This window comes from Puntigrus tetrazona, chromosome 6 (genome assembly GCF_018831695.1).
Source record: "Puntigrus tetrazona isolate hp1 chromosome 6, ASM1883169v1, whole genome shotgun sequence".
In the NCBI taxonomy this organism is placed as follows: domain Eukaryota; kingdom Metazoa; phylum Chordata; class Actinopteri; order Cypriniformes; family Cyprinidae; genus Puntigrus; species Puntigrus tetrazona.
Window position 1 is genome coordinate 4,267,792 of NC_056704.1, and position 23,673 is coordinate 4,291,464.

The 23,673-nt window shown below is 36.5% G+C and overlaps 1 protein-coding gene across 6 annotated transcripts in view; it reads left to right on the forward strand.

Moving 5' to 3' along the window:
• The window catches only part of kalrnb (kalirin RhoGEF kinase b), a 66,807-nt gene that overhangs the window by 37,085 nt on the left and 6,049 nt on the right, over positions 1-23,673 (forward strand). For 2 of the 6 annotated variants that reach the window (XM_043241754.1, XM_043241755.1), the window contains 23 exons: positions 20-134; positions 252-367; positions 606-728; positions 1,404-1,586; positions 1,754-1,878; positions 2,159-2,225; positions 2,400-2,506; positions 3,145-3,214; positions 3,530-3,619; positions 4,015-4,107; positions 4,216-4,327; positions 4,681-4,871; positions 5,002-5,103; positions 6,165-6,307; positions 6,509-6,611; positions 12,804-13,050; positions 20,668-20,945; positions 21,227-21,340; positions 21,915-22,021; positions 22,143-22,209; positions 22,424-22,527; positions 23,402-23,471; positions 23,551-23,637. In XM_043241754.1, coding sequence (XP_043097689.1) covers positions 20-134; positions 252-367; positions 606-728; positions 1,404-1,586; positions 1,754-1,878; positions 2,159-2,225; positions 2,400-2,506; positions 3,145-3,214; positions 3,530-3,619; positions 4,015-4,107; positions 4,216-4,327; positions 4,681-4,871; positions 5,002-5,103; positions 6,165-6,307; positions 6,509-6,611; positions 12,804-13,050; positions 20,668-20,945; positions 21,227-21,340; positions 21,915-22,021; positions 22,143-22,209; positions 22,424-22,527; positions 23,402-23,471; positions 23,551-23,637 — 2,814 coding nt within the window. Of the gene's footprint in view, positions 1-19; positions 135-251; positions 368-605; positions 729-1,403; positions 1,587-1,753; positions 1,879-2,158; positions 2,226-2,399; positions 2,507-3,144; positions 3,215-3,529; positions 3,620-4,014; positions 4,108-4,215; positions 4,328-4,680; positions 4,872-5,001; positions 5,104-6,164; positions 6,308-6,508; positions 6,612-9,494; positions 9,740-12,803; positions 13,051-16,397; positions 16,579-20,667; positions 20,946-21,105; positions 21,341-21,914; positions 22,022-22,142; positions 22,210-22,423; positions 22,528-23,401; positions 23,472-23,550; positions 23,638-23,673 lie in introns of those variants that run through there. The other 4 variants (XM_043241756.1, XM_043241757.1, XM_043241758.1 and 1 more) reach the window with 4 other exon arrangements.

The window sequence follows — 23,673 nt, forward strand, 5'->3', positions numbered from 1 at the left end:
TCATTTTTTCTGGTTCCAGGCGTGTACTTTAGCACGGCGTAATGCAGAGGTCTTTCTTAAGTACATCCATCGAAACAACGTGAGCATGCCTGGGGTCGCTACCCACAATCGAGCCACTGAGTCCCAGGTCAAAGGTCAGTTCAGGACTGCTTAAAGCCATTATACCTGGAAAATATGCAGTCTGTCTGTATGCGATTGTGCCTGAAGTTTTGTAATTGTTTATTGACCCTGTCTCGTGTCTTTACGTGTAGCCATTCTGAGCGAGCTGCTGCAGAGGGAGAATCGTGTCCTTCATTTCTGGACTATGAAAAAAAGACGTTTAGATCAGTGCCAACAGTACGTTCTGTTTGAACGACACGCCAAACAGGTGAGCGACAGAGCGTTATGGAAACACGGATTTGATAATGATGAAATAATACACTTTAAAAGAAAACACTGAATCGAATGTTATGTTTTCTGACACTCAGCAAACTTTTTCTTTTTAACCAATTAAAGTCAGTTATTTGTGCTGTAGAAGACATGATAAAAACATCCAATAATGAGAGCGTAAATAAACACATTAAATGTTTTTTTACTTTTTTTTTTTACTAAAACTGTCTACACAGGCCATAGACTGGTTGCAGGAGACAGGAGAGTATTTTCTATCCACACACACATCGCCCGGTGACACCAGCGAAAAAACTCAGGAACTACTAAAAGAGTACGAAGATTTCCGTGTGTCCGCAAAGGTAAGAATCTTAAACATTTTGTCTTCATATCCTCACTGTCATGTTTTATAGGAAGAATATTGTGGCCATTGTTCTATATAAAACATCAGAAATTGGTAATTACCGTAAATATATCCAAACTGGCTATATCCAAAGGGTCTATATGGCCTGTTTTGCATCTCAAGTAAAAATTATATCATTCAAAAGTGTTTGATCGTGTTTTGAGTAATCTATCAGTAAACCCTGTACAGGTTTAGTCAAATGCATCCGTTCACTCATATATATTTATATATGTCACCAGGGACAACAAAACCAGTCATTGGAGTTGACTTTTAAAATGGAGATTCAAATATCATCTGGAAGTTGAACAAATAAGCTTTCCGTTGATGTATGGTTTGTTTTTGGCTGACTCTTTAAAAATCTGAGGGAGCAAAAAACAAATCTAAATATTGAGAAAATCTCCTTTAAAGTTAAGTCCTTAGCAATGCATATTACTGATTAAAAATTAAGGTTTCATATATTTCCATTAGGGCATTTACAAAATATCTTTATGATCAATGGTTACTAATGGTATTTGGCATGAATCTGTGCTCCTTATGACTGGTTTTGTGGTCTAGGGTCACATATATATAAAGTGAACAGGTGCATTTGTCTAAACCTGTAATATTTGACCCTATGTTGTTTCTTCTCTTCTAGCAAACACAGGAGAAGGTGAAGCTGTTGATCCAGCTGGCTGGCAGTCTGGTTGAGAAAGGGCATGTCCATGTGCCCGAGCTCAAGAGGTGGGTTTCTACGGTGGACAGGAGGTACAGAGACTTCTCCATGCGGATGGGTCAGTACCGCTGCAGCTTAGACCGAGCGCTAGGACTGTGTTCTGAGGTGAGCGGCCGGGAAAAGCCATCCCTTTTTAGGAAATATATCCTGCATTTACATTTACTTATATTACTACATTACTTAATATATTCATAAATCCAAATTCTTACTAATACAAAGGTTGCGACAAAAGAAAAGAAAGTTTTTAGCATTTCTTCTGATCTCTCCACCAGGACAATAAAGATCTAGAGCTGGACATTATCCCAGCCAGCTTGACCCACACTGACCCAGAGGTCAACCTCAACGACCCCGACCACGAGGTTAATGAGGAAAAGAAGAAATCTGCCAGAAAGAAAGAGTGAGTGACGATGAAATTAACTTCATGACTAAGAGAGATTTGACTCAAATATGACTCAGAGTCCTCATAATGTGTGCCAGCTTCCTGTGCGCAGGTTAAGCTGATAGTCCCAAGCTAAATCACGGCATCAATAGCTTCGTCTTCACACGAAATCCTTTTTAATCTAAATCATTTCCTGAGGAATTAGCTTTGTGTTATGAAGTGCTGTGTCAGGCGTTCTTTGCATTTCAATGTCTATAATTTGCTGGGCTTTCAGCGGGGCTTTTTGCTCTCTGTGTAGGTATATTATGGCTGAGCTGCTCCAGACAGAAAGAGCTTATGTACGAGACCTACAGGAGTGTTTGGAGGTGAGAGTGTTTCTTCTGTCAAAGAGAAGCTTTAGAGGTTTTCTTACTGATCTCAGACAGTCGTGGCTTTTGATCGCAAGATTCATCCAAGGCTGCGCAGTTACGTACTGTGCCTTGCTTTGTCTGAATTGTGAACTTGGGATGAACTAACGTGCTTTGTGCATTTACGCGCAGACTTTTCTTTGGGAAATGACAAGCGGTGCGGAGATCCCATCTGGAATTGCGAACAAAGAACATGTGATCTTTGGGAATATTCAGGAGATTTATGAATTCCACAACAAGTATGTTTTCAAACAAACTATCATTTGCAGGTTTATGTAGTCACTTTGACGGCTCAAAAAGCTGTAATTGCAATGGCCTGTGTAAGTATGCAAGCAATCAGTGATGTTTGCCAGGGAGATCTATAATATCTGTTAGCATTTCCGTTCGTCTCAATGGCAGTTGCTTACTTGACGCATTTCTGCCATATTCTGTCTTGTTATAAAAGCAAAACTATTGAAAATTATTTCTGTTAATTGGAATAAACCTGAAATAAAAGAAGAATAAAATAGAAATTGTGCAGATGAAAATTAATCAAACTTAACAAACGAAAATTAGAAACTTTAATAAAAATAAGAAGGACTAATATGTGTGTGTGTGTGTGTGTGTATATATATATATATATATATATATATATATATATATATATATATATATATACACATACCTAACAAAAATTACTAAAACTTAAAATTAACATCAGAACAGAAAAATAAAAAGCTAACTATAATAGTATACAAGCTGAAAGCTGAAATCAGAATGATCATGCTGAAATACTCAAAATGGCCAAATATTAATAATTTAGCGACAACAACAGACTCATATTTTCTTCACAAAGCGTTCAAATCTAGTTATGTTTTGCCATTATTTGTTTTTGCAGCATATTTCTGAAAGAGCTTGAAAACTATGAGCAGCTTCCAGAAGATGTGGGCCATTGTTTTGTCACATGGGTGAGATGCAGATGACTCATCGTCTTTTTCCTCGAATTTTTCTTTGTTTGGAGAACATATTGTGATTTCAGTATGGACTAGTCATCATCATTTTACTTCGTATGAATATTTAAAATCTGCTGAGAGGCTGTAAAAATGGGAAATTTGCCCACGCTGTATTTAGTTAATCATTATCTGAAGCTTCCAAAATGTCCAAAATATAAATTCAGCTGTGAAGAATTAATGTTTAAGCAGTAGCTTCTGATACTCTGCTTCTCTGGTGAGGTTGCTTACAACATAAATGGTGAATGTGTTTATTTTTTCCATGTACTAAAGGCTGATAAGTTCCACATGTACGTTACCTACTGCAAAAACAAACCTGACTCCAGTCAGCTCATCCAGGGCCAAGCGGGAAGATTCTTTGATGTGAGTTGGCTCTCTTATTCTCTAAGTTCATTTTTAGCTTTGAATGAGATTGAAGTAACAGGAAGGATTCAATAAGCAGACAGGGGGCGCCAGTTAGCTGCTGTCATCCACCCTTAACGCTCTGTTCCAAATTAATACATTCAGTTTTTATTATTTAGTGAGTTTTTTCAAATGTGAACAAAGTGAACTAAAAAAAAGCATAGGGTGGTAAATAGTTATTTTTTGAGGGATTGAAAGGGATTTTGGATGCTTGTTTTGGGGACACACCAAACTAAACACTAGTTTGACCTGGAAAGAAGATCATCTGAGTACCACTTTAGGCTAGAAAAGGCCTGATTATCCTGTTTTTGTTATATAATATTAAATAAAATGTTATTGCATGCCATTTCTCACAGGAGATACAGCGGAGGCATGGACTGGCTAATTCAATCTCATCGTACCTGATCAAGCCCGTTCAGAGAATCACCAAATACCAGCTTTTGCTGAAGGTGAAGACTCTTTTTTTTGTTCAGTCTTTACTCGGATCTCCGTCAGTTCGCTGCACTAAATGGCCGTTTGCGTCTCTGTGTGTGTTGGTGCAATGTGCTCGGGAACAGGAGTTGCTGACATGCTGTGAGGAAGGGAAAGGAGAAATAAAGGAGGGTTTGGAGGTGATGCTCAGTGTGCCTAAACGTGCTAATGACGCCATGCACGTCAGCATGCTGGAGGGTAAGAGATAATCACGGCAGCTGTGCTGAAAACGTAACTCTCTGCAGAAGCACTTTAATTTGCGCGTGGATTTTTGAAGCATTTTCTTATGAATGATGACTGTCTTGAAAACAGATGATATTTATTTGTTCAAAAATGATTTTTTATTTGTTGTTAAATTAAATATATATAAAATGTACACTTATAAATACATTTTATTTTTATTTTATTTCATTTATTTTTTATTTTATTTTATTTTATTTTATTATTTATTTATTTTATTATTTTTTTTTTTATTTTGCCACAATAGTAATTTCAGATCGTTGATAAGTTTTTATATTTTTGCGCTTGTTTATTTGTGTATTTGTTTTCAGGTTTTGATGAGAACCTGGCCGTACAGGGGGAGCTGATCCTGCAGGACACGTTCCAGGTGTGGGACCCCAAATCTCTGATCCGCAAGGGCCGGGACCGACATCTCTTCCTCTTTGAGATCTCTCTCGTTTTCAGTAAAGAGATGAAAGACTCGTCGGGACGCACCAAATATGTTTACAAGAACAAGCTGCTGGTAAGGAGCTCCAGGATGACACGTTGTCAAGAAGTGTAAACATCATCGACAAAATGAGCTCTTTAGTGCCTTTTTCCTAGTTTATTAGTAAGTAGTTAGTGGTAGTGTGAATTCAAATGTGTTTTGACAGACATCAGAGTTAGGAGTCACCGAACACATTGAAGGTGATCCGTGTAAGTTTGCTCTATGGGCCGGCAGGACGCCTACATCTGACAACAAAACTGTTCTCAAGGTAAGATGTGCTTTTTTTATGTCTGTGTGTATCAGTTTCAGATAAACCCAAAAGCAGAAACATAGTGGCCACTGCTAATTATAAATTAATATTTTTAGTGTACTTTTAACATGAATTATTGATATTATGTAATTACAATTATTGAGAAAAGTATATAATTAACTAAATACGTTTAACCCTATAAAGCATACATAAATGTTTGATATGCATATTTCTAAGGCCTATAAATTATTAAAGCTTAAAACTGAAAGATAAAAAACCTTTTTCAACTTGTTCTTACTATACATGTTTTTTAATGTCTGATTAATAGTTTATGCTTTTTTAGCAAGTAAAAAGCCTTTTTTTTATATATATAGTAAGAATGACTTTTATTTTTTAATATTTCAAGATTGAGATTTACTTACATACAGCATTTTTTTTTTTATGTGAGTATCAAATATGATAAATCAGGCTTTTGACCGGATTTGGTGTGTTTTGTCCCCCAAAATGAAACTTGCATAACTTGTGCTTCTGAATAAAATATAAGTGTTTATTACTCTTTGAGTGTGAATATATGATGACTATATTATACTACTTAAGCCATACAATACTGATATATGAAACATAATAATAAAAAAAATAATGGATGCAATCTGTTTTTTAATGCTGCTACCACATTTAATAAAATAATCATCACGAATAAATAAATCAAATATTTGATAATGATTTGCGCAAAAGCCTTATTGTTTAGTTTTCAGTCCCGAAAGAACTGTGAAAATTAATAGCAATTTAAATCAATGACAATTGAAGCCCAAATTGGAATGGATCAAATGTTCTAGAAATTTTAGAAATCCTAAAAAATTACATTAAATCCTAAATATCTGGGACATATTTCTTGTTTATAATTCTCATTTTTACGGGTAATTCTGCTCTAAGCCTTCATCAATTTCTGACCATGGTGAACATGCTTTAAGCCGTTTCACTCATTCGAGTGTTGCGCTTTCAACTGGCTTGTGAAACCATACACTTTCTCCACTCAGCCGTCTTTACTCTCTTTTACCCATCCTCTCATCCACCCGAAGGCCTCCAGTATAGAAGTGAAACAGGAGTGGATCCGGAACATCAGGGAAGTGATTCAGGAGAGAACCGTTCACCTGAAGGGGGCGCTAAAGGAGCCCATACACCCTCCCAAAACCCCAGCCAGACAGCGCAGCATCAGCAAGAGGTACTTCCCCTCACCCACCAGCCGTCTTCATCCACCTAAAACAGATTTAGTTTTTTTTCCCTCTGCACAGGTTCTTCTTTAATCTGCTTTGATAGAATCAATACGTCTGCACTACCCAAACTGCACAGCTCTTAGCACTTGCTGCTAGGTGTACGTGATTGCAATGGAAGTTAAGTTCATACATTTATTTGACTCTTTTAGGGAAACGACTGAGGATGCAGACAGTCAGGGTGATGCCAGCAGCCAGCCGGACACGATCTCCATCGCTTCCCGCACCTCCCAGAACACCGTAGACAGCGACAAGGTACGACTGCACTACCAAAACACAACACTATGTAGACCCTGACACTCAGTGCAGTGACGTCTGAGGTCAGTGGCTAGACAGGAAGGTTTGACTGTGAGGATATTTTAAATTTCTTCTCGTACATAGAGGAATATGTTTGCGACATATGTGAAAACGTGTGTTTTAAAAATAATTTCTGTCAGATGTGAGTTACTCCCTATATGGAAAATGTGACTCTCATACACACATATGTCTGTTTAGACACCAAATAAGTTCCTCTATGGTGTGTGTGTGTGTTTGACTATTGAGTTTGGACATGGGCTATAGGTTATGTATTTATAAACATCTCTCTGTATATAATGTACAAAAAAGAATATATATATATATATATATATATATATAGTAGTCTCTGAAATTCCCTCAATTGTTGTTTTGATGTTGGTGGTCAAAAATCTCCCGAAGATATTTTGCAGTGTGTGTGTTTGCTCGTGTTCATTACTGAGATTTACAGTTTTGCCCAAATTATTTTTGTGTGCAGTATGAGTCATTTTTGCTTGCTTTCTTTCACCAACTTTCTTATTGCCTTGTTTTCATTATGTAATTTTCATGCCTGTCACACTAAATTCGGTTCTGATTCACAACCGTTCCCATCCGGTATGTCAGTTTGGCAAAAACCCGTATCATCGCTTCTCATCTCTCCCTCTGTCTTTCCCCTGTAATTTCATGATTACTTACGCCTGCTCTTAACCTCAGGCCAGTCTCTCCGCTCTTGTTTCATTCAACTGTCTAATTACAGCCAAAAAAGCTCTGAGTCAAGAGTGCCTCCTGTTTCTTAGAAACGCTTTTTCAAACGCGCTCTTCTGCCAAATCAGTTGTTTTGCGATGTCCGTGTGGTTTAAGTCAGGACATGGACGTGTCTCTGTCTCGGAAGACACACCCACTGACCGCTCACTGACTGTCTGACGCTGTGTGTCACGTTCAAAATGACAAGTGTTGACTGCTCAGGGTTTATTTGCAATAGTTGTATAGTAATAGCATTAAGTTAATTAACCTGTTCTATAAATAAGCGTGACATTTAAGTGCACATGCATGTACATCCTGCTCAGACATAAGCAAATAAGATTTAACATGAATGTGCGGTAGACTTTATGCAGATTTCAAAACATATTTTTATAGTCTAATAAAGCAGCTCAAGCAAACAAGTGATTCATCATAAGAGATGGGAACTTACAAATTGTAATTTGTTAGCATTTCCAAATGACATTTGATTACTTTTAGATTACTTTTATCACATTGATTTGAATAGGATAACTTTGTATACGGTATTGATATGAAAATACGTAGAGTAAAAAAATATATTCCATTTATTGTGAATAACAATCATGAAGCGCATTAAACAGTGCATTACTTCAAGGTTTCCCAAACTAGAGTAAAAGAAAAACTGTTTATCATAAAAATGTTTCAAATTTAAAAATATCTAACAAATAATAAAATTCTTTACATGCATGTCATGCATGTCACAGAACCGTGAACATGTAAATATAATATTTAATTACTAATTTAAAAAATTAAAAAGGTTAATCTGGTGACAAAGTTTGGCAATGCCTGAATTACATAAATAATGTGAATTTCTGCATTTGTTTGTCATAGGATAATTGAATAACATACTGACTACTAATAAAAATTAAAACATGTTTTTTATTTCATTTATTTACATTTTAAAATGTAATTTAATCTACTAATTAACTTTTTGGAATCTGATTACATAAACAAGATTGCATGTAATTTGTTACTACCCAGGTCTTTTAGTCATATAATTACACATATTATTTTCATTTTTCTGTCTGTCTGACTCTTTTCTGTTAGCGGTCTGTCTCTTTGGAGTTATTGTACTGCTAGGGCCTTCTTATGTCATTGTGGTTTGAGGTTTGTTAGTTTGTGTGTATGTATGGCTGTGTCTGTGTGTGTGGGAGACTCAATAGACATTCAAATATAGACCTATATATAGGCTTCTCATATTTCCTATTTTAACAGACTAGACTTTTCTTGACTTGTTTGTGTCTCTGGTTTGCCCTGCTGTCAGCATTTGTCCCAGAAGTTAAAAAAAACGTGACAAAACCTCCATTTTTACTCAAAGGTTAAAAAAATGAAGTCATGTCTTTGCTTTAGTTTATTTTATTCCAAAAATAAATAAATACAAATTAGGAGTTTGGTCTTTAAAAATATTTTTAATATATGTAAAAAGTGTACATGTTTGCACTTGGGTTTGTGTGTGTGTCTGTTTAAATATATTCTTTATACTTTATATACTTTACGTTGAAATGTTTCTTGTTTTGAAAAATGCATAATATCTGTCTGTATACGTGTGTTCCATAAGCTCTCTGTCTTTATCTTACATGAACATGAGACATTGCACAGACTTCTATTACTTTTATATTGTCCAAATGATATTTCAGATAAACATAATTTACTATTTTTAATATTTTCCATCCAGTGTCAAAAAATTCAGGTTTTATTATACTTGTGGAGACTTTTGGTGCTCAAAGTGTATCATAAACAAGTACACACACACTTCTGCTTCTTTCCTGGTGTTTTTATCATGCTGTCCCGGGGGTTTCAGCATGTAGCTTTACACTTCTTCCAGCCTTCCATATCTTTGATCCGGTCCATCCATCTCTTCTTCAGTCAACCACGTGGTCGCCATCCCTCTGGGCTAAAACTCAATGCTCCACACACACACACACACACACACACACACATCTTTGACCTCACTCTTTCCTTGCCCAGTTTGGGGTGTTGCGTCTTTTCCTCTCTCACTTTTCTAAATTTCTATTGGAGTTGGTGCTTGTTTTCCTCCTCTTTCTCTCAGTCTGTCCTGCATGGGCAGAACCCTCTCAATGCTCAGTTGGGAAGATCTACATGACAGCTCAATAATTGTTCTCCGTACTTGTTGCGGATGAATTCAGTCACTAGCTCTGTGAGAATCTAGGAGTGAGAACGTTGAGTGTTAGAGTGTTTTTCTACCCGACTCTCGGCCAATCAGAAGGTGGATCTGGCTGGCAGACTGACGTCTGGTTGGCTGGATTGGTGGTACAGTTAGAATCATGCCCAGGTGGAGGAGTTTCAGACTACCCAAGAGAACCAGACCTGTGAGTACACGTTTACGATGGGTTTTTGGATAGCAGATTATATTGGCTTGTGTTTTATTTATGTATTTGTTTTTAGTGTGAAGGAGTTATGTATTAGGGGTAGTTTTTAAGGAGAAATGTGTCTGTGTTGTCTCTTTCTATATTGTTTGGGATGTGTTTATACACTGACTCTCATTTTTATGTTCCCAAGTATAATGCCTTAGCACCAAGATTGATTTGAATTGCCACTTTAAAAAAAAAATTACAAAAAAAAAAAGCTAACCAGTTACACTGCTATAATATCAAAAAGCTTTTTAATAATGCTGCTTTTGACAGCAGTGGCTCTTTAATCAGCCCAACCAGTAACATTGTCCTCTGATTTAAGAAGTACTGTATGTGTTTTCCCCATAATTTTTCAAAAATTATTTCAAGTGCCTCTGCTAACATTTGCACTTTAAATGTAGGAGTGTACTTGTGGATCTGTGTGCATGTGTGTGTCTGCATGTGTGTGTGTGTGTGTGTGTGTGTGTATTTTCTGTCCCCATAAGCATGAGCTCACATTTGGACTGTGTTATTTGGGTTGCTCAGAAGGGAGTGGCTGTTCATATTCTACTCCATGTGTTTGCATCTGTTTGGCAAGTCAGATCTTTAAAGCCATAACATGCTTTATATTATAATAAATAATAACTAGACTCAGACAATAAGTAGTATAATGCTTGGTATGGCAATTAACAAATATTTTAATGATTTAAAACATATTTAAAATTATTTATATATAAATTAATAATTACAATATGTTAAATAAGACAGAATTATTAAAATGTAAAATGTAAAAATATATAATAAAATCTGAAAATATTTCAGTGGATGCTTACTACTATATTATTTTCTTTAAGATAGTAAAATATATCAAATTGTTACCCTATTATTATTGTTATTATTAGTGACTGATGCAAAACACAGCATATCTGTGTGTCTTCTACTACATGTTATTAATTTTAGTTGAACCGCACATGTATATTTATAAGTTAGCAGTACATCTTGACTCTAGTCTGCATGACGTCTGTTGTGAATAAAGGAGAAGCGTCTCATATGGCACGTATGTAATGCTGTCTGGTTCTCTGTGGGGGTTTATGTGTTCCTCATGGCTGGGAGTTCTGTCAGTATGGAATAGTCTGTTCCATATGGCGGGAATTCCTGTCCAGCTGTAAAGAATCAGAGAGGGAAAACACCCTGCGTTCCCTCGAGGAGGGTGTATCTTTCTCCTCCACCCAATCACACACTCCTCCATCTCTACCTCACTCTTCAGGGACTCTAGAGTTGTAAATCTAGAATTAGAGCCTCTTGTATTTCCACTGTAGCTTTGAGAACAGCGTTAATTACACACATAATTACAAACACCCTCACGCACAAAAGACGCAGCAAAGACATTTTTAACACAAAAAAGTTAACATTTGCACGCATGTGTAAACACACACACACACACACACTTTTAGACATTGACATTTGCTTTTATGTCATGATCTGCACCTCCCATATGATTCAGTAGTTTTTAAATGAAGATGACTGCAGTTATCACAGACTAACCCTGACACAACTATTTGGGTGTTTTTAATTTCAATGTATTTAGTTTAACTATATTATGTATTTTTGAAAATGAGCTGTCATGCAGTGTGTAACACAGCCATATCCGGCTAGGTTTTAAATCTAAAAGTGCACTGTGTTATTGACTCCAGCTCCAGTGTTTCATATGGGAAGTTTAATAACATTAGTTCTACCTTCCAGCTGAATGTGTGTTTTGACCCTCAGAACATGGGGAGTTCAGATACATCTATATTCAGGGAGCGGTCTGTCTAGGGTGGGACGCTGGGTCAGAACAGACACCCAGCCAGCAGCAGCAGAGTCTGAAGGTTTGATGTATTCAGGAAACAGGGCAGAGATGGAAAGACCTCCATAAGAGAACAGCTGCTCAGACCTGCCTTTTCCCCTCTTACTCATCCTGTTTCTCTTGGTCTTTAGCTCAGTTTCTGTTTCAGTGGGTGTGTTTGATGAAGATTAGATCATGTTACTGTGTGTCTGTAAATGTGTGTGTGAGGTGTTGAATTGATTTTCTGTCACTACAGGGTGAGTTTGAATCGGGTAGTAATGTGTCTATTTGTTCGGTGAGCTGGTTTCTCTCCGCAGCCTAACCCTCATTTATTTCTTACAGCCTGCCCTGCTTTTTCCTTCTGGGATGGCTTTGTTCGGTTCTAGAAAACATTTTTTCCTGCATGAAATTTTTTAGCATGTATGTGTCCTGATCTTCATCCAAATTACAGAACCTCATTAATTCATTCTCAATGCATTTAACGCGCACTATGACATATTTCAGAGATGGAGAGAATGTTATGTGAGAAATAACTTTATTTCCAGCGAGATCGATTGGATTATGAAAAGACTTTTGTGGAAGTTGAGCAAAAAGTTAGCATGACATTTTAAAATAGAAATCTTTTGTAACTTTAGAAAGTGTCTGCTGACACTTTTGATCAATTTATTGCATCAGTGCTGGATAAAAAAGGGCAAACACTGTTTTAATGTTGATAATCAGTATATTAGAATGATTTATGAAGGATCTTGTAACACTAAAAACTAAGGAGCAATGATGAGTAATGAAAAAATTCTGCTTTGCGTCACAGGAATAAATTACATTTAAAAAATATGAAAATAGAAAACATTTAAATAGTAACAATATTTCTCATTATTATTATTCTTTCTGTTTACTGTATTATTGGTGAGCACTGGAGACATCATTCAATAACACAAAAAATCCCACAAAATCTTTATTATTACAAACTTTTGACCAGTAATGGTGAAATTAATAAAAAAAAATATGTATTTAATAATGTAATTTTTAAATAATGTAAGATAAATGTTTTTTTTTCTATTCTGAAATGCTATTATATTTTATTATTCTATTCTAATTCTATATTTAAAAAATCTATTCTATTCACAAAACAGATTTTAGCATAGCTACAAACACATATCTAACGCATCCTTTATTCCTAGAGAGCATCAGTCTAAACGCTCTCTCTCTTTCTCTCTGTAGTTGTCGGGCGGCTGTGAACAGACTGTGGTTCTGCAGGACTTTGTCGCGGGATCGCTGGGTGAGTTGAGCGTTCAGTCGGGTCAAACGGTCGAGCTGTTGGAGAGGTCTGGAGAGCGGCCCGGCTGGTGTCTGGTGCGGACCACCGAGCACTCGCCCCCTCAGGAGGGTCTGGTTCCCAGCAGCACCCTGTCCGTGTCTCACTCCCGCAGCAGTGTCGACATGGACTGCTTCTTCCCACCTGGGAAAGGTAAGTCACTCCCACACAAATATTCCCCACCCACAAATACAGATCATGTGTCACTTGCTACATTCAACCTTCATCCAAAGCTGCCACTAGCGGTTCAATAGCAAGCGCCACTTGGGGATGTGATATGGAAGTGTAATGTAATCCGTTTATTAACAAGTCAGTATTTAGATATATTTGTTGAGCATGTCTTTGTCGCTTGAAATCAGATCTTATAACACAGTTCAGAAATCAGTTCATACGTTCCCTGTGAATCAAACCCATCTGCTGTTTGAGCTAACACTTTTTAGAAGTTTTACGCTTTTAAGATAATTCTGAGAATTATTTTTAATCATTTTAATAGGTCCTACTTAATATTAGGTGACCTTAACTACTATGTACATTTATGTGAATAATTTAGTACAATTAACTTAATGTGTACATACATGCATTGTGCTTATATTAAATATATATAAAAATATATAAAAATACCTATATGTAGTTACTGTGATTATTTTCTCTAACTACACTTATAGTTAAACTCATAACCCCATCCCCAAGATTCTTTTATATTTTTTATTCATTAAGGATGCATTTATTTGATTAAAAAACTAGAGAAAAAAATTAATATTGTTAAATATTATTACAATTTAAAACAAGTTTCTATTTTAGTATACTTAAAAAAAATAGAATGTATCAAATAAAAGTATTGACACCTTTAAATTCTTTAAAAACATACTTTTAAGTGGCAGTTCATGTAATTCATTAATGTTTATTTACAAATTTTGTTGTATCAAATAGAGAGGCTTTGAAATATTTATTCAGAGCATTTCTTGTATAATTGATCAATCTTTGTGTGTTTGGTGGAGCTTCATTCTCGGGCACACAATAGATCCACTCCGAATCCATGAGGAAGCATTTCAGGTTTGGATTCAGCTTTCTATGAGAGGGTGTGTTATTGTGGTAATAGAGGTTAAACTGAGGACCACGAGGGCGTAGTTTTGGTTTCTGGGTTAATGTGTGTCTTAAGGGCCCCATACTGTCTGAAGCGGAACACTCTGTATTGTAGTCCCTCTACTTCCTGTTGTCTCCCCGCACTGCACTTCCTGTGTTTAGAAGAACACATTTCTAAACATCCCTACCAGAACCCCCTGACCTCATAACTGTTCAGGACTGGATCTAAAAATAGACAGAGGAAATGGGGGAGCTTGCCTTTTCCAGGTATGTTTTTTTTAAGAAAAATAAATATATAGAAAAAAACGGGTCAAGATGACCGCTAAAGAAATACGAGCCGTATTCATAGAGCTTAAATTTTATTTAACCTGGAATATTTCTGGAGTGATCTCACTTAAAGAGTCTGCCATCTGTTCTCCTTCTTTTGTATTTATTTATCATGTGAATTTTTTTATGCCTGTTCACACTTCTTTATGTTTTAAGTAGGTGATAGCGGTGTGTGTGAATCTGCTCTGTATCTGATTACAACAGAGTAATAATAAACAGAAAGTGATGCATAGTAACATGGAAAATCTTTAGTCAGGCATGACAGGTTCTGTCCAATGAGACCGTTCACTCTACGCTACGCTACACTTCATTCTGTTGACTGGGCTTTTTTAGTACCGTTATTAAAAGTACACGGGATGTTGATGGAACTTTGATTCCAAAATATTACCCTGCTTGTTGTCCCATAGTTAAACTGTACATTGTGGAAATAGTATTCCAAGTAGAGCCAGCCTGGAACCTGAAACAAAACGAGATACTAAAATATGCCACAATGTTTTTACATTTTCACACATAGGTGACCAAACTTCTTAATCCTTTAAGACAAGACAAAATAAGCATTGGAATATGCTAAAAACAACCACTGCCTTAAACACATTTTTAAAACTGTGATTGCAAAATGTGCAATTATTACAAACGTTTAAATCCCTTTGTATCTATTTTTGTAATTAATACACATTTTTCCAGTTGGGCCAACTTGAACCTAGAAACATTGGCTGTGCATATTAATATAGCGTGTTGCAGCATTGATCGACAATGTAGGGATGTGAAATATATATATATATATATTGTCTGCCTTAATATCGTAATTGTTGTTTTAACGCTGTGTGATTTGACGTTATTGAGTATTTCCCGAAAAATCTATGTATTTATACCACTTCATATAGTTAATCATTTTCAAATGCAATATGACACCATAACAACAACCACAGCGTTATTTTGAGTCTCTAAGCAATGTGATTTCCTGAATGAATCATCCGTTTAAATGATTCGGTTCAGTCGTGATGACTCACTTATGCACAGTGACTTACTGCCACCTACTGGCGGTTTTACTTTCAGATCCAGAGCATGTTTTATCTGTTTAAATTATTGAAAATATCGGTATTTAAAATGGACACTAATGCCTTTATGAAGGTAAAATAAGTCAAAACATTTTAGAAAATATTAATTTCTATCAGAGAACTGACAACCACACAGAATACGGTGTTCCACATTATATTATCACATTATTTAAGGTGTTGTTATTTCTCTCACATGTGAATAACACAAAGCAGTCCTGCCTATTGTATAGAGCCAGAACATATATTACAGTATAAACATTAAACATTGTTCATAAACTTTTTTTATTATAACTGTTAACTTATACGATTGTATGCATGTTTTAAATGTGTGTTATCTGATGTGGAAGATGTTTAAATATAATTTTAGTTATTTAGTCGTGTGTGTTTTGTGTATCTGGTATCCTCTACATTATGGGGACCAAATGCCTAGGATACTAATACAGTTGTTTTTGACCTTGTGGGGACATGTTTGGTCCTCGTGAGGAAACAAGCTTATAAATCACAGAATGATCTTTTTTTTTGCAAAAAGTATTGTATGTTTAGAGTATATAAAATACAGCTTATACAGTCTAAAAACAATAACATTAATGGAATATCCTCATAAAACATGTAAGCCCAATGTGTGTGTGTGTGTGTTTGTGAGAGAGATCTTGAATCTGCTCAAAGTGGAGATGAAGATCTTGTGATATACTGTAGACACACCCTCTCAAAAATGGGCCACTGCAGCATGCAGACGTAGCTGATTTCAGTATACACACACACACACACACACACACACACACACATGAAACGCACTCACAATGGTACTTTGTCTTTCCCTGTAACAACTTCAAAACTGCGACTCCCGTTTCTCCAGTCTTGTGCGAAGAGAGATGTAGATTTTTGCATAATGGTTTGGCAGACCTCAGTGTGAATTCAGTGGAACCTTCCTGTATCCCTTTTGAACGTGTGCATGTGTGTCTCTGTGGCCCCTGGCCCCGCCCCCCGGCCCCTCCCTTTATTGTGAAGAGTAGAGCTGAACTTCCAGCTGAGCTTCAGTACTGAAGCGTCCTTCACCTCCCGGTCCGTCCTCTTCCCTTTCTCCTCCTCCGTCTCCCACCTGAGGCACATATGAGACAGTGAGCGAGCAGCATGCGCAGCGGGAGGTCGTGTTGCTCTTGCGGAGTTTGTCTCACTTGGATTTTGGGAAAGATTCACTGTTGTGATGGCGCAGGTGCGTAACTCTAAACGCTGGAATGCCTGCAGATGCATTCAGTTGAATTTTCTTTTTCGCGGTGTGTGGAAGCATGTGGGTCCCGTGCGCCTGGGTAATGATTATGGTCGAGTTTAGTGCGTCGGTGGAGTTTCGTGTGGATATTTTGATCTGAACTCTGGTATTTAATGTAATGGTTCACTGATCGGTGTCCTGGAGATCTCAAGTGAGCTCAGGGGTGTTTTGTGTGACTCAGCTGACGGTTATTTACAGACAACAGGGTTTTTTGTTAAATGCTAAATTCTTTTGCAGTGTTGTCATTTCAGTGAATTGCTTTGGAGGTCGATAAGCATTTATATTCTGAAAAGTCAAAATGTGCACTTGTCATATACTTTCGTCTAAAGCTATTAATAGTGCATGTAGGGTGTGTGTTTTATCAGTACATGTGTTGCCTAAGAATTGAACCCACGTCCTTGGTGTTGCAAGCGCCATGTTCCATGATTTGCTCTATATGAACACCTCAAGGAGCTTTTTTTCTCTCTACTTCAACCTCATGCAGTCATGTTGCAGTTGCGTTAAAAAAAATATTTTTGGCATGAATAAAACTATTAAGTTAGCTGCTACCCATTTTTAATGGTAAAATTGCATCCCTTTTCCTGTCTTTGATGTCTAATGTGTTTATTTTTTTCTTTTTAAAGCATAATTAATGAAAAGTGTCTGTCTGTCTGTATGTATTGCGTGTGCATGAGCGATACACTGCCCCCTCAAGCTTCTCTGTTTTCCTGTAACCTAATTTCTCCATCAACAAACCAATGTGTCTGCTGTTCCCTCTGCTTTGAAGCTCAAATCAAGTTCCTTGCTCCGTTTGATCATTTCTTAGCATTTTTTTCTTGAAGAATAACACGCCCTTTGAAGATTTGACACATTTTGGTGATTCGGTGTGTGAATTAGAATCAGGGGTCTAGGGTCTTCTTCAGGATAAGGACATCTTAGTAGACAAATTGATGAGACAGGGACCCCCTTTTAGAGTTATGGACTTCTAAAATGTTATTCCTGTGTCATGTTAGTACCAGTATTTACATATATTGCATAAATATCATGGCAAAACTTTACAATTTTCTAAATTTTCTAAAAACACTTTAAAAACATTTAAATTCAACATCAAAAGTTGTATCTGTTCGTATTATTTAATATTGTTGAATTAACATGAACTAAGGCACTCTATATATATATATATATATATATATATATATATATATATATATATATATATATATATATATATATATATATATATATTTTATTTTAAGTTAGTTTTGGTTATTTTAATAGTTTTTATTTAATTTGAATATGTCTATATAGTCATATTAATAAATATTATTTAATTTTTAGTTTTTTGGTAGATCAAGTTAAACTAAATTAAAATGTTGAATGTTGGCTAGTATTTTTATCAAAAAAAATGTAAAATTTAATTTTAAATTGTGGTTTTAGTTTTAGATTTTTTTTTATTTATTACCATTAACAAAGATGAATAAATACTGCTTCAATGATTCAGTGATTACTTTAATGATTAAATGACTATTTTCTAATAATCACCAATTTTACTTTACAATTAAATAACAGTGTTAGCTAATACATTTAATTTATCAAATATGCACATCAAGGTATTTTTTTAAATTAGCATTGACCAAAATATTTATTTTAATAGCTTAAATTGTCCCGCTTTTGGCTGAGCTTGAGATATCAATAGAAATAATCGACATACTACTGCTGACCCTAAAGAGTGTTAACACAATACGTTCGTTCCTGCATTTTCTACAGGACTTCTAGTCCTGTTGTTTTTGTTCCGGCTAGAATGTTCCACCAGCGACTTGTGTTAATGAGTGAGGCTGACTGTTTAATTCAGCGGGCTCTCAGATCTGATACCGAAAGAGAAATTCAAATTAAGTAGCAGTATGAAGATTGGGTTCGTGCGGAATGCTTAACATGAGGCGCCTGTTTCAATGACAGCAGTGAAACTTGAGGAAATAAAGCGTAACTCTAACAAAGGAGCATTATCCCGGCACGTGGTCAGCGTGGATCCTCCCTGAGGCTGTCAGGACAAGCAGAGCGAGACCTGATTGGTGGATACCTGAGAGGGGGAGCTGGCGGGGCAGTTTCAGGGGCGCACGGGGGTAAATGGCTCTTTGAAGAAACCTGTAACGAGGAAGTGACCTTTGTCCCGTTCACACCCCATGGGAAGTCTGTGGAAAGTCAGTATCGCAGCGTCTGAAGCAGCATCAAGTTAATGATCTGCCCTGAGCATGATTACACTCCAGCTTGTTTATTTCACCTCGTCCTCTAAGGATTAACTGTATTCGTGGTTATCCGTTACTCGCAGCAATGGACGCCGTTAATTAGCACACAAAATCATTTGACTCATCCCTTTTTCTCTTGAAAAAAACATAAATACATAACAGCTATTGTAATACGCTTACAGCGCCGGCAGCTGTTGGGAATGGTGGGTTTAAAAGCAGAAACAGTAAGCTCATAATTTTTCGCTCATAAATTTCTCCAGGGAAAAAATGTTGTTTGAGCTGTAAAGTTGTCTCAGTTGTCTGTTTGGGGAGGAAATAGCTTTCTAGGTGGATGAACTACTGTTCTGTTTATGTTTCTGATGTAATTCTCATTTTTTTCCCCCAGCTATGTAATCAACTCAGCAGGTTGTAGTTGCTTCGAAGCTCAGAATGTTGAAGGATGATTTGAGGATTTTTACATTGTAATGCCATGCAGTTGGTGCTATAGAAACCTTTATTACCTATTTTTTTACAAGTATCACTATGTAAGCTGCAGCATGCAACAAAATAACTTTTTTAAAAATGATTTTTAAAGTCTCTTACGTTTACCAAAGACGCATTTGTTTGGTTAAAAATGCAGCAAAACCTGTCGTGAAATACCATTGCATAAAAAAAAATGTACGTCTTTTAAGGTTCACCTGTATTGTTGCACTGTATGAAAAGGTGACTAGACTTATGTGACATCACTTCCATGTGTGTTTGAGGTATCGTGGATACTGAGTGAAAATTACTGGCTTTACGTAACATGAGTCGAAAGATTGGAGATATCTTCAAAGAGCCAAGACTGAGAAGCATTTCTTCCACCAAATTTCATGCTAAATGTCATGTCATGTTTAAGTATCGCGTACTTCAGTATGATAGTTTAATTACTAGATATTTGATTTTACAACGTGAGGAGCAATTAAAATGACTTTCTGTGGTAAATTCCACACACTCCGTGAAGTCTGCGGTACCCTGGCTTTGTACTTTCCCTTTGTTGTGTTACAGAGCGCCTTTATGCTCAGATCAGGTCAAGCTGGTTTTTTTACTTTACGTTTGTGTCTGTCACCTTCAAATAGCCTATAAACCAGACAACTGCTTTTCTGTTCACCTCAGTAGAGAGGCTGATGTCCAGTGCTCAGGTTTCTTGACTTTCTGCTGTTGGATTTGGTTTTGTCTGGTTTTGATGTTTCAGCTGGAGTGAGTATTTCTTCACTGGTCTGAGCTAGTAAAAGGACACTTTAAAGTTTTATGTCATGGATATTTTTTGCCATGTTCTAAATTAAATATATATTATATAATCCAGTATTTTTTAATCAAGTTGCTTTAATTGATTCTCTATTACACCCAGTATAGTTTTTTTCTGTTGTTGTTGTCTAATTATGTATGTATTTATTTTAATTTTTGTATAAACCTTTTTTACGGTTCTTTGACTAATAGAATGTTCCAAAAAAGTATTATTTTTAGAAATTTAAAAGTTTAAAGTAGTCACTAAAACTATTATAGTTAACTAAAACTGTTAAGTTCTAAAATAAAATATACATTTCGTTACTTAATAATGATAAAATGTTGTATTTCGTAGTTAGTTTTCTTATTTTGTTTAGTTTAAATGAAAGTAACCGAACCTAAATACATTTTTATTCATTTTATTTTCAAAATATAGTATTTAAATATATTGTTCACATTACATAAATATACAGAGTACACACAATAGCACTGATATAGAAAATCAGAATTGTCCGTTGTGGGATTATTATGAATATCTCCATATAATTCCTGTCATTTCATTCAACAGAAAACTATCCTGTGGGAAGTTCAGAGGTCAAATCCGAGTCCGCCGCTTCGCTGCAGCCGCAGACATCGGTGACATCTTTGCCGACCGGTTCTCCCGGACCTAAACGCTCTGGAACTACTGGAAACACGTTAAAAAAATGGCTCACCAGCCCCGTACGACGTCTCAGCCACGGCAAGGGCGACAACACCAATGCTAAAAAACCCAACAACAAACAGCGTAAACGAGACGGCCGGAAGAGTGTAGAGTTGGGACCGACGCACCAGGACAGCACTGAAGAGGTACAACCATTAACCATTAGCCTTTTAGGAAACACGCTTGCATAAGATGACAGCGCTTCAGCATTCCAGCATCGTAACAATACCACATACCAAACAACACTTAAAAACGCGCTCTACCCGATCGGGGACTGCACCTAACACCACTCGACTTCCTGCACAGGTGCATGTTTTATGAGGAGCGTGCCTGCTGTCGGAGCTTATGAATGATAGATTCCTGTCGGCTCTTCTGCGGCGGTTTTAATGAATCTGCTGAAACGGCTGTTTTCTCTGTTTCTCCGAAGAGAGGAAGACGGGGAGCAAACAGCGGAGGAGAGGAAGAGGCTGAAGACGAACCCCACACCCCCCTCCCTCCTCCCATGGAGATCATCAAGGACCCCTCCGCTCAGGAGGAGAAGGTGAAACGCTGATTTTGTTCTTTGTCTTTTTTCCTCTGCATCCCTCATAATGTTTGTTAAAAGAATAGTTCCCTTACATAATTTTCACTCTTTTTACTCATCTTTATATTGTTCTAGGTGTTCCCTGATGTTTTTGTCAGCCGAACCTTTTAGAACCGAGTCATTTAGTACAGGAATTTTAAGTTAATATTTTAATTTTATATCAGTTAACGATCACATTATGAAGGTAAACCATTAAAATGTCATCTTTTTTGCAAACTATTCTACAAAAAATGATTGATTTGTGTTATATTTTTTTCAAAAAGTGTTTACAATTGGATTTAATGAAGGATTAGCCTTTCGTTGACTCATGACGTTCGTTCAGGTCTTTTAAACAAATCCTTTTATTCAGTTCACCAAACCTGTTCGCGTGTATAATCCACAGAAGAAAGTAAGTCAGACAGGTTTGAAATGATATGATGATTAATAAATAATGACAACATTTTTAGCTATTCCTTAAACACCTTGTACCTATGGTTTGTGTTTCCTCTTTCAGTTTAGATTCTTATCTCTCTCTTTTTACTTTCTCTTTCAGACTCCAGAGCCTGGCTCTTTCCCGGTGTTGGGTAGCGTCACGCCGTCTGATCAGGTGCCCAGAGACCCAGAAACAGAGCAGAAGAACAAGGCCATGAGAGGGCGAATGTAAGCACCTGTCTGTGTGTATGAAGAGAAAAGAGACTTCTGAACAAATACAGATTGCGGTCTTAGTGTGCTAGTTGGAACATGTGCATGTTATATTCTGATATATCTGTCCCGTCCACAGGTTTGTGTTGAATGAAATGGTGCAGACAGAGCGGGACTATGTGAAGGATCTGGGCGTTATAGTGGAGGTGTGTTATCATAGATATATGTTATCTGTAGCAGGTTACAGATTTGGTAGAATTACTAAATTTAAAGAACGCAGAGAACTTTTTAAAATCTCATACAGGACGAAATGGTTATAGATAAGACTTCTCCTGAACTCATAAGTGCCACGAAGAGCCATTAAGGAAGCTCTGTTATGAAGTAGAGGCTCCAAATGTCTGTTTTCCTCCTTATCTCCAGGGCTTCATGAGAAGGATTGGGGAAAAAGGCGTTCCGGAGGACATGACGGGGAAGGATAAGATCGTATTTGGGAACATTCATCAGATCTATGACTGGCACAAAGAGTAAACCACGTTTTCTTTTTCGTGCTGCTAGAAAGAGCTGTTGAATGAATAAAAATATTTTATTGAACTAAACCCAATGCTAGAGAAGAAATGGTTTTCACAGCTGGCTAAACACTAATAACATAACTAACAGAATATTTTACATCATTAAATAAGAACTAAAAAGAAAAAAAAAATATTTTGTTGATTTATTTGCACAGCAAACAGATTTTACGTATACTTTCAGCAAGGATGCATTAAATTGATTGAAAATGGCAGTAACATTTATATACTAAAGAAATGTTGTTCTATTGAACATTCCATATATCATAGAATAAAAAAAGTGTAAAATATTAAATTTTAAAATATTATGCAGCACAGCTTTAATATTGATGATAATAATAAGAAATGTTTTTGAGCAGCGATTTATAAAGGGCCATGTGACTCTGAAAAGGGATGTAATGATGCTGAAAATTCAGCATTGCCATCACATGCATAAATTAGATTTTAAAATATATTAAAATAGAAGAGTTATTTTTATTAGTTTTCTAAACTTATAATGACAATATTCATTTTTTCTTTTTTCTTTTTTTAACAAATGCAGCCTTGGCGAACATAAAAGACCTTTTCAACAACATAAAAAAATCCCACAGACCACACACTTTTGAACAATACTGTACATTCACTCCACAATGTCTCTGCAGTCTTTCGCACTATTTTCATGCAACAGTTTGTCATTTTGGATACCAAAATAATCAGCATGCAAAACTTCCCTTATTTCCTGGTTGACGTGCTGAAGAAGGAAATGGACTGAATTACACACGGGAATCTAATTTGGTTCGAGTGAAGGGCGTTTATGCGCTTGATTAAATGCATTCTGCTCTTATTTTTAAAGGTTCTTCCTCGGCGAACTAGAGAAATGTCTGCAGGACCACGACAGACTGGCCGAGCTGTTCATCAAGCATGTGAGCTCAACAAAATCAGCTCTGTGTGTGTCTGTGTGTCGTAGTAAGCTTCATTCCACTGTCTTCCTCTGTCCTCCAGGAGAGAAGGTTACACATGTATGTCATCTACTGTCAGAACAAGCCTCGCTCAGAGTTCGTCGTGGCTGAATATGATGCATTCTTCGAGGTGAGCTTTATCTGAGCGGCTCGGTTACGTCTCCTC